Source organism: Galeopterus variegatus, unplaced genomic scaffold (genome assembly GCF_000696425.1).
Source record: "Galeopterus variegatus unplaced genomic scaffold, G_variegatus-3.0.2 Scaffold1207, whole genome shotgun sequence".
NCBI lineage: Eukaryota > Metazoa > Chordata > Mammalia > Dermoptera > Cynocephalidae > Galeopterus > Galeopterus variegatus.
The window spans coordinates 91904-112184 of NW_007727318.1; the positions used below are offsets into that span (position 1 = coordinate 91904).

General features: G+C 51.6%; 1 protein-coding gene across 1 annotated transcript; it reads right to left on the reverse strand.

Annotated features, from left to right (window-relative positions):
• Positions 1–8596: 8596 nt before the first annotated feature.
• Positions 8597–18637, reverse strand: FGR (FGR proto-oncogene, Src family tyrosine kinase). Its single transcript, XM_008575561.1, has 11 exons — positions 18421–18637; positions 17768–17870; positions 16773–16871; positions 13355–13458; positions 12962–13111; positions 11816–11971; positions 11545–11724; positions 10927–11003; positions 10509–10662; positions 9516–9647; positions 8597–9418 (listed from the first exon to the last, which is right to left on the reverse strand). Exons 1-11 carry the CDS (start codon positions 18635–18637, stop codon positions 9210–9212), a joined length of 1581 nt encoding a protein of 526 aa, XP_008573783.1. The 3' UTR covers positions 8597–9209.
• Positions 18638–20281: the final 1644 nt, after the last annotated feature.

The following is a 20281-nucleotide window of genomic DNA, read 5'->3' on the forward strand; positions in this document are numbered from 1 at the left end:
CCCCCTCCCCGCCCCCCCCGCCGCCGCCGCTGCCTCTGCGAGCTCGCCGTACCTCCGCCGCTCCCCCTCCGGACCCCCAGGGGGGGGCGCGCGCGCGGCACGCCGGGACTTGTAGTCCCTGCCCCGGCCGCTCTGCGCGCGGGGCGGGCGGGGCCGCGCGGGCAGCTCCGACGGCGCGGCCCGGATCTCGCGCGGACCCCGTGCCCGGCGTCCCCCTGGCGGAGGCCCTTCTCGTTTCCCAAGGGGCGCCGAGCCTCCCCAAGGGTTAGGAATGATCCCCACGCCCCCGGTCCACTGCAGGGGCTCTGCCTCGAGCGGAGGTTGCGGGTGGGAGCGAAGGGGCGGGGTCTGAGAATGGAGTGGAAGTGGAATAGCCAAAGGGACTGCGACTTTCTGGGGCGTGCAATGAAAGGGGAGGGGAAGAGGAGAGAGGAGAAGACCGGCTTTCTCAGTTTGGGGATGTTCTTCCTCTCTCAAAAGGTTTGCTACTGAGTAGAGCGCAAGGGCTTGTGGCAGGAGGGCTGCTCGGGAAACCTCAAAAGCCCTCGCCAGCGCCCCCTCCTCTCTCGGTGACCCCTCCTCTCAGACTCCGAGCTCCAACGACTGGTTTTTCTAGGTGTGCAAGGGCGGCGAAGGCGCAAAAGCCTTGGATAACCCACAGATAGTCCCCCACCCCCTCTTTCCCGAATCGACTGAGCATTTGCGTTGTGTCAGGAAGCAGGATTCAGATTCAACAGTTCTGAGCTCCTGCTGCGGCCGGGGCTGGGCTCAGCACTTTCACCTACCTCCTCTTCAGGTCACATCTGTTCTGCAGCCCCTGGCTCTGGGCCCCCTGCCTGGCTTATCCCACAGATGGGAATGTGCTCTGCCAAGGGCCTCATTACCACCAGGAGGTGGCTGGACAGCTCGGGAAGGAGAACTGCATCAGCTGCCATTTACCGGGCGCGCAAGGTCCTTGAGTTCTGCTAAAACCTGGTAAAATTGTATGTGCTATTATCATTTCCATTTTAGAGATGGGGTCACTAAGTCCCCCAGTTAGGAAGTGGCAGAACCCAGCCGGATTTGAACCAGGATCTGGCCAACTCGAAAGCCCACATTCTTATTCCTGGGCTATGGCAGAGAGTTGTGACTCCCTTGTCTCTGTGACCGACCTTCTTTCCCTGTCTGTGTCCTCCCTTGGCACTTCAATTCGACAAATGTTAACTAAGGTATGCAGGGCTTGGAGGGGACAAGGAGATGAATAATGCATGGTCCCTGTCCTGTCCTCAGTGTCTACCAACACCAGCCCTGACTGGTCCTGCGCCAGTACACCACCTCATCTGTGTGTCTGACATTTCCTTTTCCCATGTCTGCTGGCTTTATCCATCTTGCCCCAAGTCTGAAGTTCCTCCAGCAGTGCCTTTGTCCTTGGCCCTCCTGTTTCTGACTCCTCCTTCGGCCCTGCAGGGTGATAGCCAGCCTGTGACAAAAGCAGGTGGTGACATTTTGCCAACTGCAACTCCCTGTCACTATCTTCCCCACACCTTCACTTCTCCCAGTCTCCTCCTCTAGGACAGTCTAGAACCCAGAGAGGACAAAAGAGGAGATCTGGGGGGCACTCTCTATTGGCACTTTGTGGGGGAGTTAGCAGTAATAGGAGAGGTCTGAGGCTCTAACCAGTTACACCTACTGATTTGGCAACATGGGCTGGCATGGCCAGCTGAAAAGGCCCCTATCTGAGAGCAGCTTCTCCTTGCAGACAAGATAGGCCTTGGGTTCAAAGATGTATTCATTGAATAGGAAATATTCTAAGTTCAGATATTAATAAAAGCAGTGGTTAAAGTCGTTAGAGGCCCTTTGCAGTCTGAAGTTACCACGAATACATGAGGCTTTGGCATCTTGCCCTAGCTGGCCCCCCATGGGACAGACTTTGGCACTGCGGAGGGTAGGAGAGGCCCAGGTTCCCCTTTCTTTGATCTCAGCCACACCCTTACCCATTAGGCTCTGCCCCAGGTCATGAAGACCCCACTCAGTCTGAATCAAGTTTTGGGAGGGAGTTGGCTATGGTAACACAGGATGGTTTGGGAGGGGTAGGGAGCCCCGGTAGGCTGGGATGAAGGGGAGTTTGGGAATAGCATGGGAGGGGGAGGTTAAGTGATGAGGTAGGTGCACAGGGCAGGTTTAGTAGGGCCCATGGTACTGAGTGAGAGGGGAATAGAGGTAGGGTGTTCCAAGCATGCCCTCCACACCCCAGGCTGCTTCAGCTGCACGAGACCCCCCACTGCAAGGTGGGTGCTATTAGCCCCCAAGGTATTGATCATCACAGGAAACCAAACAGTGAAGACTCTCTGTCATTTGGGGGCTGGTCTTTCTCATGGAGCCTCTCCAAACTGTGTTGAGTAGGGGTCTCCCCAAACTCGGGCTGAATCTTCCTATGGGCTGCTGCTGCCACCTAGTGTCTAATCTCCATGTCTGCTTCGGCAGCTGTAGGCTAGCAGGGTGGCTGTAAACTCTAGGAAAACAGAAACTTGAGGGAAGAGACCCAGGTTCTAGAAACCTGCCTCATCCCTTTCTGGGCTCACGTCTCTCTAACCACTTCTATTTCAATGTAAGTGGAAAGTTATATAGCTAGACACTAGGAAATATAGGTGAGATTCTAGAGATAAAATTTTGGGGCCTAAGGTTTTGGAGGACATGTGGAAAATAGGAACCAGACAGACCTGGTCCTGATCCTGTTGTGTGTCCTTAACCTGAGTCTCAGTTTCCCTATGTGTAAAACAGAGGCAGAGCTGTTGAGAAGATAACTGAGCACATGGATGTGAGAGCACTTTGAAAACTGGCAAGGGCATGGTGAGAGATTATTGAGTCATAATGATAATAATGACAGTAACAGAGAGGTCACAGCAGCCTGGAGCCAGGCCCCTGAGGCTCATGGAAAGGGCAGAATGAAGTGAGCCTTGGGTAGGGACCGGTGCTGACTTCCCTGAATACAGCAGTTCTGGGACTGGCCCCACTTGGGGCTGCTTCAAGGGAGGTGCAAATTGCTACAGAGTTGTTCAGCCCAGGCCAAAGAAGGGGAGACTGAGGCCTAGAGAGGTTTCAGACTTATCCTAAGCTGAGATGCAGATCCAGGAACAAGAGGCACATTGGACTGGATCCCTTATGGCCCTGGTTTTCCCCTCCTCTGGATGGGAACAGCTCAGAGCTGGGGCCTAAGAGATCACGGAAGCAGGAAGCCCCCCTCATTGTGGTACAGTGGGGACTAAGACCCCCAGGCTCTATTAGCCCTCCTCCTGGGCCAACCCCTCTCCCCTCCCCCATGCAAGCCCTCCCACATTCCTCCAGGCAACAGGAAACCCCAGCTGCAGCCCAGACTTCAAACAGCTCCTCCCTCTGGGGCAGGGGTTGTGGGAGGAGAGGCCAGAGGCCAGAGGGCAAAGGTCAGCTTTGTTCCTGCCGGAGGTGGTAAAGGACCTGGGGAAGACAGAGGGGGCCACGGTAGGGCCCTATCCCTGTGCCTCTGTATTATAACAGGTCTTTTTTCTCTGCTGCTTTCAACATTGTCTTTATCACTGATTTTGAGCAGTATGATTACAGTGTGCCTTGGTGTAATTTACTTCATATTTCTTATGCTTGGAGTTTGTTTAGCTTCTTGGATATGTGTTTATAGTTTTTATTAATTTTGGAAAAATTTTGGCCATTATTTCTTCAATTATTTTTTCTGTCTCACTCCTCTCCTTCGGGGAACTCCAATTATAGGTATGTTCAGCCATTTGATTTAATTTTTCTAAAGTTTTTTTATCTGCATGTTTTATTTTGGGTAGTTTCTGTTACTGTGTCTTCAAGTTCACCTATTTTTTTTTTTTCTTCTGCAAGGTTTGATCTGCTGTTAACCACATCCAGCTTATGTTTATCTCAGATAATGTACATTTTATTGACATAAGTTCAATCTGGGTCATTTTTGTATCTTCTGTGTCATTACTTAACTTTTTGAACAAATAGAATGCATTTAGAATAACTTTTAATGTCTTCATTGCTAATTCTTTTTTTTTTTTTTTTCCTTTTTGTCTTTTTTTGTGACCGGCAACGGATCGCAACCCTCGGTGTCGCGCCCGCACCTCGCTCAGCCAGTGAGCGGCCGGTCTGTATGTGGGATCCGAACCCTCGGCGGGAGCGCCGCTGCGCTCCCAAGCGGCGCAAGTAGCAGTTCGCCACCGGGCCGGCCCCCTCAGTTAGCTTTCTGCTTGTGGACCTGAGCTATGTGTCTGAGTGTATATCACTACATGTTTGTCTCTGGGTGCTCAGTCTGGGATCCCACTGACATGTCTGTAGGTGTCATCACTTGTATTGATATGTCTGGTTCACAGGCTTGGTCAGAGATATGTGTCCTTATATGAGTGGCCTAGTGTGTTTCTTTGTGTCCAAGAGGAGTATCCCTCTACTCCCTGCTTCCCCTCTTATCCTTGCTCCATATTGGTCGCCAGAGGTCTTCTTCTGAAAAATGGATCTGACCTTGTTTCTCTTGCTCAAAACACTTTGGTGGCTTCCCATTATCCAAGGCTTAGAATCCCAGCCCGAGTACATGGCAGAGAAGACCCATGCTACCTTGCCATCTTTATCTTTAGTCGCTAAGCCCCCTCAAATTTTACACTCCAGTCATAGCTACCTAATTATAATTGCTTCCACAGTCCCATCTCCTGCCTCTGAATGTACTGTCCAGTCTGGAATGCCCTTCATTCATTTTTTTTTTTTTAAGATGACCGGTAAGGAGATCTTAACCTTTGACTTGGTGTTGTCAGCACCACGCACTCCCAAGTGAGCTAACAGGCCATCCCTATATAGGGATCCGAACCCGTGGCCTTGGTACCCTCAGCACCACACTCTCCCAAGTGAGCCACGAGCCAGCCCTTCTTTACCAAGCAAACTCTTTTTGTCTCTGGTGAAGCAACACCTCCTCTGAGAAGCCTTCTAGACTTCTCCCACCCAATTGAGTTAGGACCCCACCTGTTCTCCCACACACTCTGTATTGTCATTTTCTGCCTGTGTCTGTCCCCTTAACCCCCATTACCGTTAAATTGACAGCAAGAACTGTGCTGTATCTCCCGTCCTGCAGTGGGAAGTTTTTGAAGGGACCATCCCAGGGGAAAGTTTTCTGCAGTTTTGGATGCAGTATCCAGAGTGGCCACTAGAGGGAGCATGGACATTTCTGCAAGACCATCCAGGCGGTGTGTGTGTGTGTGTGTGTGTGTGTGTGTGTGTGTGTGTGTGTGTGTGTGTGTGAAATAGGTTGGGGGGGTGGAAAGGAGGCTTCAATAAATACCCTATCTGGGAGATAACTATTGGAGTGGATAGAGGATCCACCCAGCTCAGTCCTGGAGCAGTGGGATCCAGGATAGACTACCCCAATGGGTCCTGGTTCCCCCACATTTCTTCTTTCTGGCTTTTCCTCACAAATGGGGCCTTAACCCTTGGTTTTTCCCTTCCTCTTACTTCTTGCCTCTGACCCTCCAACCTTCTTCTTCCATGCCTTATTGACATTCAACTCTCTCAACCCTTTAATTTTAAATCTAAATGATTTAATTTAAATAATTAAATGCATAATTATTTGCACTTGCCTGAATGGACCTTCCTCTACCATACCCCTGGGCCTTTGCACATACTGTTCCCTCAGCCAGAGATGTCCTCACCTTCTGGCTGCTTCATCAAGCAGACTTTTCTTTCACATACTCCAAGAAATATCCCTTGGTTCTCAGACTGATCTTGCCCCTAAGTGTAATTGTTTACTGTTCTGCCTTCTGGACAGGACTAGCCTATAGGAGGCATCAGTAAAGGTCTGCAAAACTAATAAATGAGTTAGTTCTTTTACAAATACAATCCACAGCATGTATGGGGCTACCCCGGAACCCTATCTGCACCGTGTCTTCCTGGACCTGACTCTGGGTCAGTATTACACTTTTCCAGGCTGGGCCTTCAAATAAAGGAATGTGATGCAGTGGGTGCATGAGATTTGAGCTCAAATCCTGGCCCTACCATCCTGCTGTATGACCTTGGGCAAGTGTTGTAGCTGCTCAGAGTCTTTGTTTCCTTTTGTAAAATGGAGATAATCAGATTTCTGCACTGCCTTCTAGTGAGGATCAAATTAGACGATGCATGTGAAACACCCAGCATTAGTCAATTAGGCGTCCTCCTCCTCCACCATGAACTTGGAAATAAAATTGCCCTCTGAGTCTTAAGCCAGTAAAATCTACGCATCACGGAGAAGAGCCAGGTGGGAGAGTGAATGAGGCGAGAGATGGTTTTGTAAACGACTGAAGAGTTTTCTGAACGGTGCAAACCGCAATCAAGGTGACCCGCCTGTAATCTCAGGGAGGCAGGGCGAGGATGTGATTGAAATTGAGAAAGCAGAAGCCTAATCAATTGCATTGTGCTCTATCTGAAGGGAACAGAAGGCTGTACAGAAAAGGAGGTGCAAGGAAGAATTCATTCAGCTGCTCCAGGAGGAGAGACAAGTAGGCACATAGGGATTCCAGGCCCAGGAGGCTCTGGTCTCTGCTGAGGAGCAGTGAGGGGCCTGGTGAACTCCAGATGGTTCGCTGCCCTGCTGAGCCTTCCCTGAAATTAAATGGGCATCCAGGTACCAGGCAGAGCCCCACAGGGCAGACTAGAATATTCTGGTCCCAGGTAAAGGCTATAGAAACCAAGAGCACTGATTTTGGAGTCAGAAGACTTGGTTTAAACCTCTGCTTTGCCACTTATGTCCTGTAAACCTCGGAAAAGCTGATTTACTTCACTGTGCTTCTGTTTTTGTTATTAGCAAAATGAAGATCCAAGAGCCTTCTCTTCATAGGGTTCTGCAAGGATTGAACGGCAGCATGCATTTAGCAGGATACCTGGCACAGAGTAAACAATTTGTAAATGGAGCAACAAAAGAGAGCTAACATGTGTTGAACATTTTATTGCTATTCCACAGATGAGGAAATTGAGGCTTGAAGAGATTAATAAATTGCACAAAATCATGCAGCCTATGAGTGGTGGAGGCAGGGTCCACACCAGGCTCTACAGCTCCAGAGCTGTGCTCTTATCTGCTTACTCCATGGCAGGTAGAAACACTGGCCTCTGCTTATACATCAGGCTATTGTGAGTTTCTTTGGCCAGAGACTGTGGCCCCAGGAAGACTTGGCCCCTGAGATTTTGTCTGCAGAGCTAAAGCTCCCACCCCTATGACAACCTCTCTGATCAGTCACTTGGCTTCTCTCCATCTTATTGTACCATTCAACAACTCCCAGCACAGGGCTGGGCATGGGGTACTCTCAATCTGCATTGACTGCTTTGTCCCCTTTTCCTTTAGGCCACTCAACTTGGGGGGAATTTCCAGGAATATTTCTACCAATAACTAGAGGGAGGAAGATCTCTCTCTCTCTCTCTCTCTCACACACACACACACACACACACAGAGGACAGATATGCTCTCTTCCCAAAGCCTAGAGGCAATGAGGTCTAGTGGAAAGAGGCTTTGGTGTATGACCTAGGTTCAAATCCCATCTCTGTCACACACAGCTCTGTGAGTTTAGTACATCATGTAACCCCTGAGCCTCAGTTTTCTCATCAACAAATGGAGCTAATCATAGAATCAGGCTCAGGACTGGATTGAATGAAAAGATGGATGTGAACACATCTGCTATTCAGCAGATGAGTTACTATTACTACTGTTATTTCCCCCCAGCCTGACTGTGTACTCCTCCAGGGCAGGGACAGGTCTTATTCGTGTTTGTGTTGCCAGGGTCCTGCTTAGTGAAGGGCTGTTCACAGAGACAATGCTTAGTAATTATTTGCCAGTTGCAAAAGTAATTACTTGCCAGCTCCCAGACTCCTTCCCTGTCCATTCCCTTAGTGAATCAAGGGGTCAATAACCATTTCCCAATGGGAGAGGTGGAAACCCTTATTCCCTGCTCCCCTTGTTTCCTCATGGAGGCACATCAGTTTTCAGGGTTTCTCAAAAGGGGAAGTAAAGGGTGGGACAATTCATCATTCCACAGGTGCATTGCAAGTTGTTTAGCATCCCTGACCCCAGCCCACTAAATGCCAGCAGGAGTCCCCCAGTCATTGTGACAAAAAAAAACTACCTCCAAGCCTCTCCAAAAGCTCCCTTGGGGGTAGATCCAATGAGCTAGACTAACTCTCAGGGTTCTTCCCTCCCTCCCTTCTGTCCTCTTTTGGGGAGTCTGGCAGCTACAGAGGGTCCACTACGTTCTTCTCCCCATCCTTGTCGAGGGAGGCCTAAGGTTGTCCCATTGTGCCTGTGGTAAGCGGTAAATCTGCTGAAACCAGGTAAAGAATTAGCAAATGCGTTGTGTACAGATTAAAAGCAGCATCGGTAATGGAGGGGACATTTTGATCTATCTCCAGCTGCCTGTCTTCTGTATCCTTCTCTGAACTCATCCTAAACTCACATGGGAATGAGCAGTGGAACTTTTGAGTATCTTAAAACTCCACATCTGGGTGCCTTGTTTGGTAGTCATCAGGCATTCTCTCACCTTCCCTTCCTGCTCCCAAAAGCCAAACCTGTCCCATTCATCCCCCACTGACCACCATCCCTCCCGAAGAAAGGTTTAGGGGATTTTCATGGCTCAAGAATTTATATTGTCATTTTCCTTATTTATAAAATCAGTAAACACACACACACTGTTGACTGTTGCTGGTGAGCCCTCAGCAACTTTCCCAAACATGGGCCTGAACCCCAGTCCTGAACACAACATCCACCCAGCAGGAAAGGGGTTTAGCAAGGACTTTCCCTGTCTTTGCAACTTACAAGCACAAGGGAATTGAGAGTAGAAGGTAAGTTCTTGGGGCAAAGACCAGAGTGGAATGACAGGAGGGTAGGAAAGCAGGGATAGGAGATAAGTGAAGGAAGAGATATACAATTTTATAAATAACTAGACAAGGTCTGAGCATTTTGGAAGTGGAGGGGAGAGACTGTAGGCATGTAGGGGCCTAAGTGGGAAGGGGAGAAATAGTGCTTGAGGCCAAAGTGGGTGAGGGATGAGCTCTAAGCCTCCATTTGTCCCATCTATAAAATGAGCAGGTTGCCATAGATGGTGTAAGAGCACCCTGCCTCCTCTGACATGCTAGAACCCTATAGGGTGCCAAGCCCAGGGGCTTTGGGCCCAGAGCCCTGGGGATTGGAAACAGTTGATGGGCACTGCCAGAGAGGTGCTTGATGCCTGAGCAGGCTATGTCTGATCGCCAGGCTGGTACTGTGGTTCTGTGGAGGTGAAGTAGTCCTCCAAGAAGGACTGCAGGTACTCGAAGGTAGGCCTCTCCTCTGGGTCCAGATGCCAGGTCAGTTCCATGGCCTCGTATAGGGATACTGGGCAGCCTGGGGGGCATGGCATGTGGTAGCCATGCTCCACCTGTTCCAACACTTCCCGGTTATTCATGCCTGAGAAGTGGGGCTCCATCAGTCAGGGGGTCTAGCCCTTCCCAAAGGGGCAGCCAGGAGGTAGCCCTTCCCCATGACCACCCCACCCCCCACAAACCTGGGTAGGGGACTCGGCCTTTGCTGATGAGTTCAGTGAGCAGGATCCCAAAGGACCACACATCTGACTTGATGGTGAATCTGCCAAAGAGGGCAGCCTCTGGGGCTGTCCACTTGATGGGAAACTTGGCCCCTGGAGAGGTTGGGGGAGAAGGGAGAATTAATGAGGGGGTCCTTGGGAACAGCTGGAGTAAGAGAATGGGGACCTTTTTTTCTTTTTCTTTTCTTTTTTTTGGTCGGCTGGCCAGTATGGGGATCCGAAACCTTGACCTTGGTGTTATCAACACTGTACTCTTAACCAGCTAAGCTAACTGGCCAGCCTGGAGAATGGGGACTTTAGATTGGGGACCCTGAACACAGAGGCCCTCTGGCAGAAAGGACCTGGTATCTAGTCAGCACCTACTAATATAGTGCTGGGCACTTTCCAAACATTGTAATTATTCTCATAATAATAACAGCTAGTACATGTATAGCCTTTACTATGTTCCAGGCACTGTTTTAAGTGACACGCTTGCATTAACTCATTTAAACCTCACACAAACCCCATGAGGTAGATACTATTATTACCCTCATTTTACAGATGAGGAAAAGAGGCACTGAGTAGTTAAGTAACTTGCACAGGTCACACAGGTAATAAGTGGCTGGGATTCACATCCAGACATTCTGGCTAAAGAGTTCGTATTATTGCACTCTATTGTCTCTCACTTAAGAATTATAGCAGTCCCAGCAAATAGTAGGTACTTGGTAAATATCTGTTGACTTATTGTTGTCTGAATACTTTCATTTTACAAATAAGAAAAAGCAGCTCACAGAGTTTAGGTGACCTGCCCAAGGCCACATGGCTGGTAAATGGCTGAGCTGGGATTTGAACCCAGAATCAGGATGCGGGTGTCCTGGATGATCTGGGTTGGGGAAGGATTCCCGAGTAGGTGGGACTCCATGGCAGCCCCTGGGTATATGGGGAGCTCTTGGGAGGTGGGGTGAGGCAGGGCACCTTGCCGGGGGTTGTACTCGTCATCCTCGATGAGGCGGGCCAGGCCGAAGTCAGCGATCTTGCACACCAGCCGCTCCCCCACCAAGATGTTGGCTGCCCTCAGGTCGCGGTGGATGTAGTTCATACGCTCCATGTAGGCCATGCCCTCGGCTACCTGGGGAGTCAAGGTGTGGAGACATGGGAGCTCATGTGGACTCACAGCACCATGGCCTGTGTGAGAGGCGAGGGACCATTTGAAAAACCCACTTTCCAGGTAGGGAGACAGACTTGGAGGGAAGCAGTGCCCTGCCTCAGGTAGCACAGCTGCTACAGTGGGCGGAACGCACTTCCGGGGTAGGCTAAGTGTTGAAAAGCACAGAGATTTGTGGAAGGGTAATAGGAGGGAGGTCTAGGAGATAAGGCTGCTGTCCCAGTTTACCTGGGCTGCCATGTCCACCAACTGGGGCAGCCTCAAATCCTGGCCCTCCTGGTCCTTGAGGAACTCCAGCAAGCTCCCTGGGGAGAGAAGCCAGAAAATCAGCAGCAAGACCTTACCTCCAGCTCCAGGACCGCTTCTCTCTCTTAGTCCCTATCTTGAACCGTCTAATTTAGCTTGACCCCACCCACTGGTTCTACCTTCTCACCTAGATTCGCACCCCATTTAGGATCCCACCGCGATGCCCCAACCCATCAACGAATCTCTCCCAGACCCTGCTCCCAGACACTACTCTGCTCCCATCTCGGGGCTTCTCTTCCTCGGTCCCCAGGACACGCCCCACTCGGACTCCGCCTTAGACCCCCCTCATCACACACCCTGCCTTCGTCGACCCCAGCCCCACCCGCCAGCAGACCCCGCCTCCTCTAACTCGGCCCCGCCCCCATTCCCGACACTCCAGTCTTTCATTCATTCCGACCTGTTACTAGGATTCTAGGACTCTACCCGTTGTCCCTCGTCCCCTCACAGATCGTGGCCCAGGTCCCACCTCCGGAGACACCCACCTTAACTTCGCCCTCAATCCTGCACGCCCAGACTCAGCCTCCTGTCCCCGCCCCTCACCGTGGCACAAGAACTCGGTCACGATGTAGATCGGCTCCTCGGACACCACGGCGTACAGCTGCACCAGCTTGTCGTGCCGCAGCAGCTTCATGATCTGCGCCTCCTCCAGGAAGGCCTTCGGGGACATGGTGCCGGGCTTCAACGTCTTCACTGCCACCTTAGTGCTGGCGTTCCACGTGCCTGCCCGGCGGTCGCGTCTCGTTAGCACCCACTTCCCGCCAGCCCCGGCCCTCGCCCCGGACCCTGGCCCCGGACCCCTGCCCCTCCGCACCTAGCCACACGTCCCCGAAGCAGCCGCTGCCCAGCCGGCGCTCTAGCGCGATGGAGCTGCGGCTGATCTCCCAGGCGTCCTTGGCCAGGCCCAGCGTCTGCGGCTTGGTGGTGGTGCAGGCCACCGTGAGCAGGTGGCACAGCCCATCATTCACCTCTGGGGGACGGCGGGGGGGAAGGAAGTCACAGGTGGGTCAGGATGCCCCCCCCATCCCACCAGAGCCCAGCACCAGACCCCAAGATCAGTTATAAGGGGTTAGGCTCCAGGGGAGATCACAGATCAGAAAGGAAGGCAACCGGGCCCACTGATTCGGTGAACATATAGGTAATGGGGGAAGGGGAGTGGCACCCAGAGGGAAAGATGATCCCCATAAGGACTGGGGGACTTCCCATAGGAGGCAGCCTTCAGCTGGGCCTTGAAGGATAAGGTAGGATTCTGACAGGTGGGAATGGGATTGGGGATTCCAGGCAAAGGGGTGGACAAGGACCTCATCCTTGGCCTAACCAATCAAGGCAGAAACCTGGGCCATGACTCCCGCCTTCCCCTCAACCCTAAGGCAAACCCTTCATCAAGTCAGGCCTATTCTGCCTCTTACCCAGCTTCAGAATCCTCTGCTTGTCCTTTACTCCACTGCCCCTGATTTAGTCCGGCCACCATCACGTCTCACCTGGACAATGGCCACTGACACCTAATGGACCCCTCATTCTTCCTTGCCCCCCAGCATCCAAGCTCCTCCCAGCAACCAGAGTTTCTCACCAAAGTGCAGACCAGCCTCTGTCACCCCCTGCTCAGGACCCTGTGATGGTGGCTCCCTGCCTGCCCACAGGGCAGTCCTGGTGCCTTGGTGGGGCCTTCAAGACAGCACAAACAATAACGTTTCCACAGATTCAGGCCTTGAGGCAGAAACTGACTAATTCACTGCTTGGGCATTAGGGGGCGCTGCTTGGACATGGCCGGCCACTTGCCTCAGTTTCCTCTCTAATCCCATAGAGCAAAATCCCCACCCAGGAGTCCCCATACTTGAGTTCTAGTCCTGGACTGGCCACTAACCACTTTGGGAGACCCTTCTGTTCTCTAGGCCTCAGTCTCCCCGTCTGGACAACGCATCGATGGGTTTGTTCAGGGATCTGAAGCTCCCACCCTCACCCATGTAGTGCTGCACCAGCTCCTGCACGGAGTCAAACTGGGCCCGCGTGGTGATGTAGTAGCCACCCGTGTCCAGTTTGCGGATCTTGTAATGCTTCACGTGATCGCCTCTGGTATGGTCCCAATCACGGATGGACAGGGAGTAGGCACCTGTGGGGAAGGGTCACTTTAGGTTTGCTGTCCTCCTCTCACCCCATCTGGGAGCAAAAAGAGGCCCTAAAGACTGGGGACTCTCAGGAGGATGGCTACATCCCTAGAACCCAGCCCCAGTCTTAGGTCTATCTCTCAAACCTTGTTCCAGTCTTAGTCCTGACCCAAGCACTACCCTACCCTCCTAGTCCCACCCTAATGGTTCAGCCTCCCAGTCACTGTGGTGCATGGTGCCGCCCCCACCTTTGGTGGTCTCACTCTCCCGAATGAGAAAGGCCCCCTGGGGGTTGCCTGGGGAGAGCAGCTGCCTCTCTGCATCCTTCCTCCCGATCTTTCCAAAGTACCACCTGTGGGGAAAGGCAGGTGAGAGTCAGGTACACTTCGTTCAAACCCCAACTCAGCCTTTTGAGGTGGGCAGTCACCACACAAGCCAAAACTCAATTTCCTCCCATGTAAAATGGGGCTCACACACCTGGTTCACACCCTGGTCTTGAGGGTCACACAGAAGGGGGATGTAAAATGCCTGGCACACAACAGGTGCCCAATAAAGGTTAGTTTTCTCCATTCTACTCTTTGGGTTTCTCTTGAATTAAAATTGCTTGAACCCCAGTCACCAGTGACCTCATCAAGGTGTCACGGGTCCCTTAGTCCATCTCACTAGAGACCCTCCACACACTCATTTTACAGATGAGGAACTTGAGGCTCAGAGAGGGAAGGGGCCTGCCCACAGGGCTGGCAGATGAGCTCTACATAAAATCCTGGGCTGCTGACAGGCCGGCCCGGTGGCGCACTGGAGAGTGCGCCGCTTGGGAGTGCGGCGGTGCTCCCGCCGAGGGTTCGGATCCCATGTGGAGACCGGTTCCGCTCACTGGCTGAGCGCGGTGTGGACGCAACACCGAGGGTTGCGATCCCGTTACCGTTCAGTAAAAAAGACAAAAAAGGACCGCCGAGGGTTCGGATCCCATGTGGAGACTGGTTCCGCTCACTGGCTGAGCGCGGTGTGGACGCAACACCGAGGGTTCAGTAAAAAAGACAAAAAAGGAAAAAAAAAAAATCCTGGGCTGCTCACCCTACTTCTTTTCCCACCACCCAGGCAATCACTGAGATCCCTGGGCCCATCCCACCCCCGACCCCTTTCCTCCTTTGGCCTCCAGAACACCACCCTCTCCTGCTTCTCTCCCCTCTTTCTGACTGTTCCTGTCCAGTTCTGATTGCTGCTTTTCCTCCACTCTCTTAAATTTAGAAGTTATCCTAAGTTTCATCTTCCACCTCAGGCCTCAACCATTCCTGCTCTCTCTTGGGGATTCTTTCTGGGATTGAATTGTAGCCCTGAGACAACTGTGCAAGTACATGGGGCTGTTGAAGTGACCACAAGTGACGTAGAAGACTCAGATGTCATTTGACCTCTAAATGGGCCTGTGCTCATCTCGGGTTGAATTAAAAGGAGTGTAGTTTTCAAATGAAGGGAGGTGGAAGTCTCAGTCCACATTTGGGTATTAGGCACAGTTTGGGGGAACAGGGAACAGCATTGGCAAGTGGTGTATCCAAGAGGGCAGGCAGGAGATGGAAGGAGGAACTGCTGAAGGACTGTGTAGACGGGACGTATTCCCAAATTTTTTCAAAGCCCTGCCCCCACTCACACTCACAACATTATCTACTTCCTTAATAATCAATATAATAATAACACATTTATTTTGTGGTAGGCTCTGCTTTAATACATATGTATTCACTTAATTCTCATAATAACGTTGTGAGGTAGATACTATGAATTAACCTCCATTAGACAGATGAAGAAATTGAGATACCTAGTGGTTAAGCAACTTGCCGGAGGCCACAAGGCTCTTAAACTGTGTTGCCGGAATAGAAACCCAAGCTGTCTGCTCTAGGGCCTGTGCTCTTAGCCACGACTCTACACTTAACCACAAAGCTGCACTGAGCACCTTCCAGATCTCCTTGACGCTGCCCCCAAGATGTGGACACAAGCACGAACCTCCCCAAAGCTCCTGCCCTCGGCATCTTTACCCCAACTTCCCTTCCTGCCCCCTACCACCCTCCCCAGACCACGGCCTCAACCCACTTGAGCTCTGGACCCTGCCCACTCCCCTCTGCTCAGGGACCCCCTACTCCCCACCCCACGGGGCAGCTCCCACTTGCAGCTTCTCCATCCTATGAACTGCTATACATGCCCACGTCTTCCTTCCCCAAAGGAAACTATTCTAAATCCTTTCTTGCCAACAACATCCTGCTGTATCTTCTCACCTTCTCTTCACTTGAAAAAGCGCTTCACACTTGGGTCTCCACTTCCTTACCTCCCACTCCCTCCTAGGCTCTGCTGTCTGGCCTCTGCCGCCACTTCACAAAGAGAGATGTCTCACCAAGGTCACCCCCGCCTTCTGGACTGTTCTGACTAGGCCTGGCCTGGTTTTCCTCACTTCTCCAATGGCTCCTTCTCCTTCAAGGGCAGCTTTCCCCACAGTTGTGTCCTAGGGCCAATCCTCCTCTGTCTTTCTTTACCCTTCTATGCAGCTTCCATGATCATCTCTGTTCTGACAGTCTCAAGTTTCCACCTCAGCCCAAGTGCCACAGCAAACAAACTAAGAAGTCTTAGTGTCTGTTAGGAAAAGGTGTCCTTTCCTCTGGGCCACTTCGAGGGTATGATGTGTCATGGACTGAGCACCTCTCATACAAAGCACAACCAAATCTAATTGCTGGTAACCTCCTCTACCTGGGTGTCCATCTCCACACACCTCGATCCAACAAGTCCCCTCCATATACCTGTCTGTACCTGCTCCTGTGTTTCCCACCTTAGCAAATGGTACCATCACCCAGTCAGTTCTTCAAGAAGACTCTGAATCACTCTTGATTCTCCTACTCCCCATAGCCCAACAGTAAATCAGTCACCAAGTCCCAGCGATTCCCACTCTGTAAAGTCTCTTCAATCTCTTCTCAAATATGTATGATATAGGTGATAGATTTTAAAAAGCTTTAATGAACCTCAGTTTCCTCATCTGTAAAATGGGGGCAATAATGATATCAATAATGTTATCGTGAGAATTAAATGAATCACCCTACTGGCCAGCCACCAAAAAAAAAAAAAAAAAAAAAAAAAAAAAAGGTAAGTGGAGTACCTGTTGTAGTGTCTCATGTATATAAAGAAAGGTACTTTATGAATAGTAATCCTCTGCCTCCTTAAAATAAATAATTCTAAGTAATACTCGCTTGCATTTGCTTAGCACTGTGCAACTTTTAAAAGCCCGTACACTGCTGTTGTCACTGAGAGACAATATGTGTAATGCGTCACAAACTCAGCCAGACTATCTGGGTTTATTATGCCAGCTCCACCACTTACTAGCCATGTGAACTTGGGCGGGATATTTACTGTCTCGGAGCCTCAGCTTCTCCATTTGTAAAACAGGATAATGATAGTTTCTAACTCCATTAATGCACAGGAAGCACTTTGAATAGTGCCCAGCCTAGAGTACATGCTATATAGTACTTATTAGCATCATCGTTATCTTCTTTTATTCTCACAATGACTTTACAAAATTAAAGATAAGGAGAAAGACTCAGAGTGGAACAATGATTTGTCCAAGAGGTGGCCTTGGAATCTGGACTTCAGGGTCTTATCCATAGGGCTGGCCTCACCCCAATCCCCACTCACTCTTCAGCCTGGATGGAGTCCACAGGGGCCACATAGTTGCTGGGAATGTAGCCAGATTGTCCGGAGCTGAGGGACCGAGCCTCCCACCAGTCACCTTCACTGCAGGCACAGAACGGGGGGTAGGGGGGTGGTCAGTGGCAACTCCAGTCCCTAGGACACCCTGGGGCCAAGCAGAGCCACACAAAGGATCAGGTAGACTGGCCCTGCCTACCCCTGACCTTGGATACACAGACCCCTCCCCCAAGAGCTTTTGTCTGCTCTGCCCCCAGCCACTACAACTGCTCCAGGATGGCTCTCATGCAGGCATATGCTGTCTCCCCCAAGAGCTTTTGTCTGCTCTGCCCCCAGCCACTACAACTGCTCCAGGATGGCTCTCCCTGCAGAAGGAATGTTTGGGGACATCTGGGCCTCCTGGCTTCTTCCTCTTGCTCCTCACTGGGCTGGGGTTTGGGGATATGGTGGTCAGCTGACTAAGTCACTTCCCCACTGAAAATTCCCCAATGGCTACATATTTCCTTCATGATAAAATCCAGACTCCTCAACAGGGCTTAAAAAGCCTTGCAGAATCTGTCCCTGCTCACCTCTTCGGCCTCTGTTCTCTCTGTTCTGTATCTCATGCTTTATCATCCACCTAGACTGAACCACATGGTTGTTTCCAGAAGCCATCATTTATTCTCATTTTCTCTCACTCTCTCTTCCTCTTTTCTCACCTCTTCTTTCACTCTTTATTTTTCTAGTCTCAGCTTACAAATCACCTCCTTCTGGAAGCCTGCCCTGATCACCATTACCCTGGGGACCGTGTTTGATGTTCTTTCTGTGCCCATAGTTCCTCATGCTCCCCCTACACAGTAGCAATCACCCAGGGTTTTCATTGTCATGTATACGTGTCCCCAACTAGGCTGGAGCCTTCTGAGGACAGGGACCAGGTAAGACTCCTCTCTGAGTCCTGCTCCCAGCCCAGGTTGTTCCCTGAGCTAAATGGCCTGGTTACTTACGTGTTGTTCAGAATGTGCAACTTCTCGCCCTTGGTGAAGGTGAGGTCATCCTCTGTCCGGGCCTCATAGTCATACAGTGCGATGAACAGGGTCACCCCAGTCCCTGCAGAGCCAGGGCTACTCAGCAGAGTAGGGCACAGGACAGGGGCCCCAAGGGGGCTGCACCCCCAGATCTCTGTTTCCCAGCCAGGCACTGTGCCTCCCTGCTGCTGCAGGTTCCCAGAGGCCTTTACAGTCTGATGGATTTCTGATTGGGCTTCATACTTTGACCACCCCATGGATTCAGGACACACACCTTCAAGCCCATCCCTCCCACCCTGGGGAGTCCCCATGTTGCCCACTCTCCTCTTCCTCATCAAGAAGACTTCCCACCTGGGAAGTGGCACCTAAGAGGGCAAGAGAAATCTAGTTCTCTGTACTATTTGCATCTGTCATCAGGGCTCCCCTCAGACTGAGAACAGAGCTGTAGCTCTCTCTCAGACTGAGGTTTCTGAGGCTAGGACTGTACATACTCCCCCAGCCTGTGTGATCTTGAAAGCAGGACTGTGTCTTCCGCATCATACTGGAGACTCCTAGGGACAAGTCCACACCTCCCCTTTCCCCACTTTCTCCCAGGATCCAGGCAGTGCCTGCCTCCAGCCCACTGGACTCACCTGAGATGCCTCTGGTGCCACCACTGAGGAAGTTGGGGCTGGTGGGTTGAGGGCAGAAGTTGTTGTAGTTGGGGATGTGGGCAAAGGGGGGTGCAGACCGGGCCTGAGTAGGGTCAGGGACATAGCGGTCTGCAGCCCCATAGCCCCTCAAGTCCCCTTCCAGGCCAGCATCCTCCTTGGTCCCCGGCTCCAACTTCTTGCAGAACACACAGCCCATTCCAGGTACCCTGGCACAGAATAGGGGCATGCCTCATTCAGGGGTCCCTGCCAGGTGCACCACCCTGTGCACATATTCACATGTGCGCGCACACACATACACACATGCATACAGACATGCAGCTTCCCCTCTTGGGCCTGGATTAGGGGTCCTCCCTACTGAGGGATAATGGTGGGGCAGGGCCACAGTTGGGTCTGCTCCCAGCTGCCCTAGTGTATTTGGAGAGAGTATGAGCATCCTCGGAGCTCCTCTTCCCTCCTTGTTTTCTGCATCGGGATGTTGTTAAGTTTACTTATATATTTTTGCTTCCTATTGATTTGATATATTGTGTTTCTGTGACTCATTCAGTGTGCTTGTGCACGTGTCTCTTTGTGTGTCTATAAGTATGTGTGAGTTTGCTCGTGTGTGTGCAAGTCTGTGTAAATGTGTGTTTGGATGTGCAGGTTTGTGTGTATACAAGTGTGTAAATGTCTCTGAGCATGTGTTTGGCTGTGTGTGTGCACGTCTGTATGAGTGTTGAGTATGTACACGTTTCCGTGTGAGCAGGTCTGTGTGTGCCCCTGTGTATGCGTGTGTGTGTATCTCTGTGCACCCAGGTCTGTGTGAGTAGGTGCCTCTGTGTCTGTCTATGACTGTGTCCATAGCTCTTTGTGGGAGCATACGTGCCTGTCTGTGTGTGTGTGTATCTGTGTGAGTACATGTGTATATCTGTGTGTATGTGTGTGTGTGAAGGCTGTGTGCTTGCACCTGGAGAGTCCCTGCGGAGGGGGATCAAGGCCATTTCCTGTCGTGGGTCCAGCCTCCGGCCTCTCAAGCTGCCTCATTCTGGCTCCCCCATCCGTTACCTAGCAACAGGGCCCTTGTAGGAGGAGGGGGCTGTGAGCAGTTGTGGGGCCCAGGAAGGCCACCCCACTCCCCCGTTTCCTGACCCCGAAAGCTCTCAGTCCTCCTCCCACCTGCACTCACCCCTCAGGCCCTTACTCCTGGGTCAGTGGGACTGCAGCATGGTCCTTGGGAGGGGCCAGAGACCTGAGGGCGAGACAGAAGGACACGGAAGATGAAGGCCCTGTCAGTGTTCCTGCCAGCCGGCTGCCCAGCTCCTGCCCTGCATGGTCCTTGGGAGGGGCCAGAGACCTGAGGGCGAGACAGAAGGACACGGAAGATGAAGGTCCTGTCAGTGTTCCTGCCAGCCGGCTGCCCAGCTCCTGCCCTCTTCTGGAAGCCAGCAGGCCTGGGCTCTGCCCCAGCATGACTTCTGCCTTCATTTTCCTTCCCACCACCCCAGCACACTTACACATCCACCTTCACATAGGACACACCACCCACACCTACTCTCTCACACTCATGCCCACCTGACACACCAGCACACTCACACACACTCACACCAGCACACTCACATGACACTCACAGCATATGCCTGCATGAGCATGCTTGCCAACACCACCACACACCAACACAGGCTCTCACATGAGCCCAAGCTCTGATGCACAGCAGCGCACACACATATACATGTGCACATATACATGGACATATACTCACACACTTGGACACTCATGTTTTTGTATGTTAGACCCATCTCTCTAACTGGATTTCTAGCAAGTCATGCTCGGCTCACACATAGGCCCCCAGTCACTGTCTCCTAAA

What these genes read in the sequence shown, in the direction of transcription:
- FGR (XM_008575561.1), bottom strand. Translation starts at nt 18,637, where the DNA reads ATGGGCTGTGTGTTCTGCAAGAAGTTGGAGCCGGGGACCAAGGAGGAT. An exon ending in GCTGGTGCAGCACTACATGG is followed by an intron (nt 11,972 to 12,961) that starts GTGAGGGTGGGA and finishes GCCGTCCCCCAG; the next exon opens with AGGTGAATGATGGGCTGTGC. An exon ending in AGGCCGAGTCCCCTACCCAG is followed by an intron (nt 9,419 to 9,515) that starts GTTTGTGGGGGG and finishes CCCACTTCTCAG; the next exon opens with GCATGAATAACCGGGAAGTG.